Raw genomic sequence first — 12,021 nt, forward strand, 5'->3', positions numbered from 1 at the left:
CCGCACAATGTGCCACAATATTATATGTTAAGGCACCTACATACATAACCCGACGGCCGGCTGCGATGTCGCACATGTGTCGCAACGCCTGTGCGTGTGGGAGGCAGAATGAAACAGTAATTTAATCCTTGATTGTGTTCCCATTTAATTTATTCGCGGCATGATCAAATTTGGTGTGTTTGTGGCCGTTTATATTATTGTAAGGCTAACCCTAACTGGGACCGTTTGATTTAATTTTCTTTCTCAAGAAGCGTATAACTTCAGCCAGTAACGTTGCCCGCATTCGCATGCGTATACCGGCTCTTGCAGCTACAATTAGCACGATTATAGGGTTGTCGTAAATAAGTACAGGCGTAAATATGTCGTCGTATTATTTTACATTTTTATAAGTGTAATTTTATTTAAATGTGTAATTCTGTCTTAGGCCGTAATTACACCGATTTCCATTCAATCCAGAAATAAATTTTAGTGAAGCTTTAATTTATGACATCGCAAGTACCCATCATGCTATTCGATTAATACACGATAATGTTATTGAAAACAGTTAGGGTAGTCCCGGTATAATTTAAACGTAGCTTAAGGATCGCAGCACAGTATAATCATTATTATAGGCGGTTCGACGGAAAGCCAATGAATCTAAAAACTTAATGATACTTTAATAGAACATCAATAAAGTAAATCGGAGAGGGTGTGGAATGAATAAATGGATCGACATCTTCCTTGTGTGCAATCTAAAATTTAAAATTTCGATTAAATTATGTTGTTTTTTTTTTCTCTCACAACAGAGAACATTTGTAAACTATGAGAAGAAATATTTTATTGATCCTTTGTTTCGAAATGTACTAATGAATTCTGCATCACGTTCCTCGGAGACTACGAGAGATGTTTTATGGTTTTGTTGTTAAGCGAAGATAAAATTGTTGTGGTCCGTCGAACGAGCGCAAAAACACAAACCGAGACTGGAACCGATGGAAGTAATAATGGTTTACTCGAAGCAATTTACAAGATCTATATGAGGTTATATTTCATGAAAAATTCATAACGTGGTCGGGAGCTAATGATGACTATGTCATTTTTTACATGAGATAATATAATATTTTTCATTTGTCATAAATTATAAAGTGCATTCTTCTCAAGATCGTATCATTAGTTCGTTTAAAAGGCCTTTGTGTGTGTGTTTTTTATTTAGCGTAATCAATTAAGTCTGGCATCTAAATCTACTCTAAATTTATAAACATAGAATAAAGCTTCAATTTCAATTTGTATTATTTTATTTTGGTCTCCATCTATTGGGTAAGTTGATTTTCAATGAAAACCTCGTAATGGAATTCAATTTCTACTTGTAAAAACGTTTCAGTAATAGAGTTTACTTACTGCTGATCAAATAAAATAACAACTAACGTACGGGACTCGCATTTACTTTGGTATACGGGTTTTTCTGTGCTACCTTGATTAGTTGCTTGATATTGGCTCGGAAAAGTAAAGATTTTGTATTAAAAGAAATGTGTTGTGGTTTCTTTATTTGAAAGCAAATAATAATTAAACTCAATAATACCGTTTTTCGAGTAAGTGCTTTGAAATAATATTCGTTTTTAAAAGAGTTTACTCCTTTGATTTTTTGTTGTGAGTTTTTTTAAATTGATTGTACATACTGAAACATCAAAATTTATTTTATCCATTTATCCCAACTAATTTTAATTTAGTAAAATGTTTATTGGACCTATTTTAATTTTACAACGTTTAACCTATATTGTTGTTGTTAGTTTACCAAAAATTGGCATAGTATTTAATAATATGAAAATTATTACATTAGTAATTTAATTAGAAGACGCTAAATTCCCTTAGTGTTTTACGGGAAGAAAATTTCAAAATTAAATAAAACTAAAATCAAAAATAACAAAAAATTATGTATAATATTTTATCGAATCAAGATAAATAAATTGGAATAAAAGTATATACAATGTAAGCTTTCGGTATTTTAAGAAATACGTTTATTTTCCTCCTTTCCTTATTGTATATTTAGCCGCGCGTCATAATTGCCTAACCTATTTTTTTAATTAATGTTAAAATTAACCTGACTATGGCTACAACGTCTTGCCAATTTGAAGTGTCTATAGTATGTATAGTATAGTCTATAGTATGAGCAGTAAGCACCCATTTCTAAACTCGAGTAGTAATGTTAAGTCAACCACCTTGCCTCTTTCTGCCGTGAAGCAGTAATGCGTTTCAGTTTCAATTTTGGGGCCGCCGTTGTAACTATACTGAGACCTAAGAACTTATATCTCAAGGTTTTTTATTTAGTAATCTGTGCTCAAGGTGGGTGGCGGCATGTACGTTGTAGATGTCTATGGGTTCCAGTAACCACTTAGCACCAGGTGAAATCTGAGCCCTCCTAGTGTTAGGTGAGTCCACCCATCTATGCAATAAATAAATAAAAAAGTCTTGCTAAAATTCCAATTACAATAAAATAAGTTCGGCTGTAGGTTTCTCGTTATGATGGATATGGACGCCAGCTAGCCCTTAGTACCGCTAGCGTGTCTACCTTTCTACGAGATTAAAAACCGAAATTGCAAAGATCTGAACCACAACGAGTTGTTTTCTTATTTTTTTACTTCAAGAAAAGTGAAACTCCCATAAATCTGAGGGTCCATCAAATTAATCGTTACCCACATCAGGCACACTATGCTTGCTCTATTTCTTGTTGAATCCTCAGCGAGAAGGATCTGCTCTCTCGAGAAAATCTCATTTTTTCTTCGCCATTTGGCGCGCCGGCTTAGATTGTATTTTATCTTTATGCGAAATCATAATTCATGCTGTTTTTGCTTCGCTCTCCATTGGAGGCTGTTAGGTGTTTAATGTTTCCCCCTATCTACGTTACATGCAAATGTCGCACTCACCATTGTTTATTGTTGTTGATAAAATCACTATTTGTGATAGTATTTAATTGATGCTACATTCTAAATAGCGCATTGAATGTAATGGACCTTAAAGTGATACTTCAAAAAGCTTACAAAATATTCACGTAGTTTAAAATCTTTAATAAGTACAGTGAATTTAAGTTTTGGAGAATTCAATTTATCGACCATGCCGATAAATACATTCGTAAAATAAAGAAATCCGTTGTAAAATTAAGGCCATTCAAAACATCATATTCGTTATTCGATTTCATAAACACACATCTGACAATACAAGATTGATTAAGCGCCGTTTGATTAAAGGAAAATATGTTTACGTATCGCGTTTCGTAAGTTCGTGGCATTTGTTTTGTGAGAGCCTTTCATTTGACCCCCAAGAGCGTCTGCGCGCTACCCAAAAAAAAAAACACAAAATGATAAATGAAGATCATCGGTAGTTGCGCGTTACATAAACGCTGATGGATTGATTGTAAACGAGCATGTGTGCTCATCGATCGATTAGTTCCTGCCTTGGCCCAGCCCGGGGCTCATCTCGCCAACGATTATCATTAATGGATTTCGTAAACGTCTAAGCCGGGGCATCCAAGATCCTGCTTCATTAAAAATGAACTCAATCTACGATGCTTCAATTTACTAAATTCAAACGTTTTGAAAGTCATTAACATTCCTAAGCCTCACATTTTAATTCGTTTTATACTCACAAGTAGATTTCACTTTGAGAACATACGATCTAGTTCATGATAAACAACGTACGAAGTCAAATACGAATGATTAATTAAATAATATTCAATAAACGATGTTTGATTAACAAAAGGTTAATCTGCGGCGGCATCTACCACAAATAATGTACCACTGACTGGCTATGTTTTCAATCACAGTCATTCATTATTCACTCACTTCTCTTTGCTCTTGCCGAAGTACACACATGACTTTGACTTTGTTTTGTTATACTATTAATATTTAAATCTTAAATTGTTTCCGGATAAAAGTGAATCTGACTGTCAATCAGAAGATGGTATGTTACTGTTGTCACTCCTTAATCCAATATCTGTCTGTAATTATGATATATTTCTAATTTCCCTACGAAACTATTCTGTTGATTGTTACATCTTGTACGACGCTGGTGAATGGTTTGGTTACTCTGTCATGCCCGTATCTGTAGCGAAGGATTTGTGCGTCCTCGTTTGAAGGAAATATTTAAATTATATTTGAGACCTCGATTTATCCAAGGCAAATAGAATACTAGTTTGTAGCCAGAAGAGCGCGGATAATTTGGCCCCGGCCATTTATTGTTTAATGTTAACGGTAGGCGTAGGTAGACACACTCCTTGTGTTTGCTCTCTATGATAAACTGCAATTTTACAACAATTTAGAATCAGATGAGCTGTAAATCTGCCCAGTATAATGTCATTGCCGTTCTATTTAAATGATAAAAGTATTTGTTTTAATTGAAAATATTGTATGGCATATCGTGTTAAAGGAAAGTAGAACCGACGTCCCTTATAAAAAAGGACAGTAAAAGATTAGTATAGATCAGTGGGGTCTTTGTCTTTTTTTGTCTCTTTTGATTCATGACATGCTATTTTTAGGGCTTGATTAACTGTATGGGAATATAGCGTGTGCTTTTATTCGACGTTGTACGCAATCTTGAGTGTATTTTTTGTTGTCATTAGTTGACGTGAAATAACACTTCTGAGCTATGGCATCATGGTCCAAAAAAATAAATTGTGTGAAAAATTACGATGATTACATCTAATAACGGCTGGACGGTCGGAGTCATTTGATGGCCTCTGCCACAGATTGGCGTCATTAGCCGCAATGATAGTGACCTAAAAGAGTAATTTTGTTTTCCTTTGCTACTCATTACTTATAACTACCTGCTTTCTTGTAGCGCTATCTTTCAATGCTTTAGTAAAGCAAACACGATTGTATTATTTGACGATTTTATTGTATACTACGATTAATTTCTGTATGCTTAATCATTGGTAAATAAGGTTTAATTAAAGGTGCGAATGATTACTATTTATGCCTCTAAGCAGTTATGCATCTTGGACTGAAGGACAGTCTGTTATATACTATATTATAATTAGTACCAACCTCACCTACACCAGGTGAGCTGTGAGCTCATATGTCCGACCAGATTAGCTAAAACAATCTGTAACTTTGTTACTTAAAATTTGTCTGAACTAAAAAGCAAACAAAATAGTACCGGATACATTTAAAAGAAAGATAAAACGTTTCCTACAGTATATAATTTTAATATACATTTTCTTGAAATGCCACACTGCACTGTCGCATGACTTAATCTTGCCCTATTTTCCGTGCCAAGTAACTCACCAGATAAGCCTCACATACACAGACAAATAAAGAACGCTTTATTTCTTACATTCGATGAATACAAAGTCCAAAGGGACGTGCCAATGACACTTGACAGCCACTCATCACAAGGCGTTTGACATTTGAGCCAATTCGTGTTCCCAGCACTAAGTCTCCATTGGCGTATCAGGCAATTAAACCGGCCATCAGACGGACGGTAAGCAGATGCCTGTCACTTTTATCAAATACATTAAACTGGCTGCTTGAATCGAACATTTATTTTCTTATATATTTTTTTTCTCATCCGGGCATAAACCCTCTCAACAGTGTAAGATAACGAGTAATGTATTGGTTCTCTGTCGAATAATTAAACGTGCCTTTTATATTGAGTTCGGTTCTGTAAGTGCAATGTTCAGGAGCTAATTAATGTAAAGTTTTATTTGTATTTAGGAGCGGTCGTCGTATCTAAGGCAAAGTTTTTATATTTCTTTATTATTTAGGAACTACTCAAAGGATTGGCTTGGATATTTAAATCTATACTTCTATACTAATATTATAAACAGGAAAGATTTGTTTGTTTGTTTGTATTGAATAGGCTCCGAAACTACTGAACCGATTAAAAAAATTCTTTCACTGTTGGAAAGCTACGCTATCCCCGGGTGACATAGGCTATATTTATTATATTTTCAAAAAAAAATAGAGACCCTTACTGAAACTACAATAATGTAACCCAATGTGTAAAAAAATTACCTAAAATTCTTTACATCGCGTGCGCTACTTCCCAAGCGAAGCCGGGGCGGGCCGCTAGTATTAAATAAATTTACAGTTAAAAGGAAATAAGTGTCTTGAAATAATCTTTTGGGTCGGATTCGGGTGGAAGCGTTGGACGGATTAGAAACATTTAATCTGTCATGTTGTCGCTTTTGTAAGACAATGGCCCAGACTACAATCAGGCACAGTTCAAGCGCTTAGCAACCATCAAGAAACGAAATAATAGACGTTTATTGAACTACAAATTTAAACAAAATTATTTAGTTTGGAATTAAGAATAATAAATTTTTGAACTAAATATATTTAGTATACAATACGCTCGGGATTATTGAACCTTGATTCAATTAAAAATGAGTGATTTTGGATATTGACTTAATTACTTAGTCTTCTTCTTCTTAGTCGAATACTTCATTGATGAAGGTCGTGTCCCTGAAAGCCCTCCGTGGCTCTTTGTACCATCAGCTTACATTTGCTTCGGTTTTCGGCTTCTCTCAGGGCGGTCGAAACAGAGAGTCCAGTGAGCCCAGTTATCTGATCTGACCAACGGTTTGGTGGCCGGCTGGCGGATCTTATTATTATTAAATTACTTAGTACATGATATAAATACAAACCCTATGTCATGAGATGCGAATCTGTTTAAGTTCAAATCGTTACCCAGTTGGATCATTACATACTCACAACCGAACAAGTATTACAATAAAAGGTCTTCAAGCCAACAAAACTCACGCTAAACTGGTCATTTGAAATGATATTTTCTACTATAAAATTGGAAGCACAATTAAACCACGTGAACCTCGTACCTGATTCAGACATTTATTACTATTTACAGCACTTACGCTATTCCTAAACGACACTTACGCATAACCAAATTTCGATTACCAATAAAATTCGTATAAACAAATTTTAAATATGGAATTTAAATGCAAATTTTCATGTTTTTAACGTATTTGGATCTGACATTGTGTCTGTTTGTTCACAGTTTGCGGCGCCGAAGCCTGGCGGGGAGTCATCGTGTTTGCAAGGCCCCGACTGTTTTATGGTGAGTGTATAAGAGGAACGCAGGCTACATAGGCAGTTGGACAACCCGACCCAAACAATTTAAGAGGATTGTTGTATCTCTTTTATTTTTATTCGTAATACAGTACCGTATTGTATTGCAAATAAAAATACTTTAATTGACCATAGCAAAAACGTGTACGGAATGCGCTCAAATTAAGTTTCTGCGTTTTCAGATAAAAAACAACAGTTAGTCCAAAATGAGGTTGTAATTTCTTTTCGAAGTATAATTTTTGATTTCCATTTCTGCTGTGTTTTAAAAACGTTGTTCGCTTTTTATATCCGTGTATCAAACTACATAGCTTCCTTATTAACTGTTAGACTTTAAACGTTCTGAATTTTTATGAAGGAAGGAATTGAAAGCTCTCGTAAAACTTGATTGTTGAAACCGTCATTCAAACGAACATTAATTTTAGTCACGAGGGCCTTATTTTTAATAGCTATACGGATTTCCTCCGTGAAGAGTTATTTTAAGAAATCACATTTTTTTATGAACGTGCTTGTGTTATGAACGATTATTTTTTAAGTTTAATTTTGAAATATTGCATCAATAAGTTACTTCTTTTAAAATAATGATATTTTGAGAATTACTTTAATTAAGATATATTATTGCTGTGTTGCTGGTTGAAATAAAATTTGATTACAGCATTTTAATTGATATCAACGATATTTTTAATGAAAACCAAAAATTTTCACATAAAACACAAATAAATCTAAATAAACCATTCTATCAATACCACCGGATCATTAATAATCTGCATTTCTACTGGTTCTTGAAATTATTAAAGCTTGCTGACGACAGAATCAAGTTAACGTCAACTTTAACTAATGGGTGTCGGATGGAACAAATACTTCATGATAGAAACTTTATTTAGGGTTTTCACTTGACAAATTTTGTGAAACCCGGCCTTTTGCAGATAAATACGAACGCCTTTACTTTTTTGGTTCTTTTGTCTTAAATGTGATTAAACTGGGCCATATTTCAAACTTCAACGTCAAAAATTTTCTTGCGTAGCTTGTTATGTGTTAAAGCATTTCACTTTCACATTTGTTTTAGTCACAAACTACCACTCATTTGTACTAATGATGTGACTAGAAATAAATCAACGTGTTCAAAAGACTCGTTTTTAATCGTGACAAACTCATGTGTTGATCATTCTGAATGGAATGCGTTTGTTGTTGCAGTGTTGGGAAAACTGTGAACTTCTCCAGTCCAACTACCAAGTATGGGGAGCCGTGTGTGAAGAAAAAGACATTTGTGTAAGTTAATATTTTTTAATTCTCGATGTTGTTTTAACTGCGTTATTTTATTATATAATTATGGTTCATTGATGGAAACTCTTTGTTATAGTTTCCGGGTTGCAAAATTGCTTGCGAATTTCACGCGGAAGCTGCAAGAGCTGGGCAAACACAACCCGTGATACACACGAAAGGCGAAGGGGTGATGCGTGTAAGTGGAGCTCTCGCTCGTTGGCCCCCACCAGCGCCGCGAGCATCATCTCGACCTGTTCCCCTGGTGTACGTTGTCATGCGTCGAGCTGCAGACGGACCTTGGCGTCAAATCATACAAACGCAAGCACTCGCTACACGGGTACCTTCAAATAATGAAGGTGCTCTTCTCAGGGTTCTTGTGGTGGATCCACAAGGCCTTGTAACGATCTATAGTCCAGATGAAAACTGGGTCGCACACGACGCAAATACATCTAACCACGATGAGCACAAGTGGACTTTAAAAGAGATATCCCTCATTCACCAAAAAGTCTTAGTTATAGGGGAAATTGCTTGGGAGCCAAGAATAGCACGTGGCGTTTATCTTGTTACATGGGAAGTTGATGGTGGGGGGCTTAAAGGTAATCTTTTCACTGACTCTACTAGAGTTACCCTGTCACTCTGGCCTGATACAGTGTATCACATTCAAGTAGAGTTAGTATCTCGTACTCCTGGCGTTGATAATGAAAGGTCCGAAACTATGACAATTGACACGAGCCGAGCTCAGAAGGTTTCAACTGAGAGTGTTCAAGATGTTCAAGTCAGTGACGGTGACCGTCTTATGTCTGTGTTGGTTAGTTCAATGAGAGGTGAACGTGTCACAGACCGGGCGCCTGATTCAGAGTTGGTACTGGGGTGCCTATCAGCTATGATAGCTTTCGGTCTAGCCGTATTAGTGGCAGTTGTTTGGAGGCGACGGCGACGAGGTACATTTCCAGGGACCAATGTATATGTAGGTTCGTCTTCGGTTTTAAAACGAAAGCTTGTTGAAGATTTTGTACCAGCGACGCATTGTTTCCAACCAGTCTTGGCACCTGAAGCTCCCTCTAACGAGCAGGTGGCACGCGACGTAGTTGTGTGACGTCACAGCTTTGATATGCTGTCCGTGGAAGATTGTCTCTTCAGTTCCTAAGTTTTCAGACGTTATTTAAAATGTTAAAGACATCAAAGTGAACAGAAGAAAATTGTGATAATAAGATACTCAATGAAGTGAAAGTTAGTAAGTGTTTTGTGGATCGTGCATTTTTAGTTGTGTTGCTATTTACTAAGCGGTTTGGATTATAAATTGTAAATGCTGATTTCAAATTCTTCATGTTATTTTTGTTTTTAGGTTAGGTGATTGTAAAATAAATTAATTATGGATAGTAAAAATGTATTTATGAAACACAGTAAGATTAACACCACAAAAATTAGTGTTGTACATAATGTCAAGAAATATTAGAATTATTAATATTATTTCCGTAACTATTAACTGATTTGTAATGCTTGTAAATAGTAAGTGGTTAATTATTACAATAAACGTTATTGGACTTCTTCGAATAAAATCATCGAAAGAGAAGCGAAATGTTTTTGAGCACTCGGAAATAAAACGTATTTTTTTACAAAAATATTTAGCCGATACATTGAAGTACGAGCAACTCTTAGACGTATTCGTTTCCAAATGTTCTTTAATGATGTCTGACAGACAACTAGTCCTTGTAACAGTTTAGTTAATATATTAGATGTTAGCCATATTTTAATAAAGATACATATAGTTTCCAAAAGATTCTTAATCGTTGTAGTGAATTAATATGTCTTCTTGAGCAATAAATTACAGTGTAACTAATGTAAATATACGAAACATATATTGTAAAAACAAAAAAACAGAGAAATTATATTTTTCTTGATCTTCGACAGTAATATCTCTTATTGGGCGGGTGGATATTACTGATGTTTATACATCATCTATATTATAATATTAATTTTTGAAGGGGAAATATTAAAATTCTTCAATATTTATTTCGAAAGTAAAACTCGTTTTAAGAACTTAAATTGTGCCGGCGCGGCATTCCCCTTTTAATTACATTTGTAGAGTAACAACAATTAAATTTGTCAAAACGATATTAAGCTTTTAACAATGTACTTAATTTAATTTTTTAGATTTCATCTAAGTGACAAAAGACCAAAACAATTTTCTTTTTTTTCTTTTTGGTTTTCATCAGCCAAAATCCAATTAAATCGTAAGCTAAGTGTTTAATATTAATTTATTTTTGTGATTAATTTCGTACCTTCTTTCCAATTTGTAAATAAATTATAACTTGCTATAAATGGCGAAGCTGAAATTCAACGAGTATAAATAAATGTCTGCCAAATTAAGTTGTATTGTTATTTTATTCATTGACCAATAGAAAAGTTGTTTTAATCTCGGAAACTGTTCTCACGCCTAGATTCGTTATTATGAAAATGGAAATATAGACAATAAATTTCTCGTATTTGCCAAAAACAAAGAATAAATAGAAAATACCAATATTATTATAATATAATCATATTATTCTGTGAAATATTTTTTCTTATCCCTAAGTTTATTTACTTATTCCATTATCGATACTTCTCGATTACGTGTAAGTTAATAACTTAATATACTAGTCACTATTTTTTATTCTACACATTCGTTGCTGACTTTACATGCTGCGTTAAAATATTAGAAAGTATTTTCTTTAATTTTGAATTTTTGTTTTCAAACAATTCAGTATTACTGAGTCTCAAAGTCACTCAAGTATATACAGTGAAAAAGCAATCATTTGAAACGGCTTTAAACAAATATTAACTCACAGATTTGGCTTAGGTCAGAAAGGATGCTGGGTCGATGTTTAACTCTGTCCCCGAATGAAATCGTTCCATTGTCTAAGGATTAGCGTCAACGAATTTGTTGTCAACAAACGCCTGATCAAACAAAAAGATTTGTGCGTCACAAAGCCCCAAAGAACCCTTCATTTCAATCATTGTCGACATTCCAAACGCGCAAGCTTAAATACTTAACGTTATTTTACCGGAATAACGGATCACAATAATGAATTCCATTATTAACTTAAAACACACAAAAAAAAAAACAATCGAAGTCAAGAAATATTTTTCTGAAGTAGGAATTCATAAATTCGGGGCCTATCTTTTTAAAAGCCAATTACAAAGTTTGAGTTTCATTAAATTGAGAAATCCATTAAGCTAATCGTCGAGCTGGGAGCCACCGACGTGACGATTATGAAAAGGTTATTCCAACATGCAAATGCGAAGGCTTCTTAATGTAAATTACGTGTAAATGGAAGACAGTCTACATTCTGAACTATAATAGACGGCCCTGCCCATGGAGACCCGTAATTCACGTCAAAAGATTAGATATGGGCTTTTTGTTTTTGAATCGTTAAAATCGAATCATAGTATTCTATAAAAAGCCAGTTAAGATAGTTCGCTTTGACGTCGGCTTCCAGTTTCCTCATACATTTTCATTAAGAAATAAAAAAATATATATGTTCAGTTTGCTTTGTAAATCTGTGATTATGGTAACGTACGATCGTTTATTTTAGTTACCCATTTCATTCTTGGCCGCGGTACTAGTATAAAGCATAGGCTCATAAATAACGGGAAAATAGAAGGTGAACGCTTCCACGAGTATCCTTTTGGGAGCGGCCAAAGCATTCTTTTAAGATTTATTACAGAA

At 34.5% G+C, this 12,021-nt stretch overlaps 1 protein-coding gene across 1 annotated transcript in view; it reads left to right on the top strand.

Moving 5' to 3' along the window:
- Nucleotides 1–10,682, top strand: part of LOC101746296 (uncharacterized) — a 51,590-nt gene extending 40,908 nt beyond the window's left edge. The window contains exons 2-4 of the mRNA XM_004928195.5: nucleotides 6,982–7,041; nucleotides 8,244–8,318; nucleotides 8,410–10,682. Coding sequence (XP_004928252.2) covers nucleotides 6,982–7,041; nucleotides 8,244–8,318; nucleotides 8,410–9,408 — 1,134 coding nt within the window. The 3' untranslated portion in view covers nucleotides 9,409–10,682. The remainder of the gene's footprint in view (nucleotides 1–6,981; nucleotides 7,042–8,243; nucleotides 8,319–8,409) is intronic.
- The last annotated feature ends 1,339 nt before the right edge of the window (nucleotides 10,683–12,021 follow it).

This window comes from Bombyx mori, chromosome 18 (assembly GCF_030269925.1).
Source record: "Bombyx mori chromosome 18, ASM3026992v2".
NCBI classification, from domain to species: domain Eukaryota; kingdom Metazoa; phylum Arthropoda; class Insecta; order Lepidoptera; family Bombycidae; genus Bombyx; species Bombyx mori.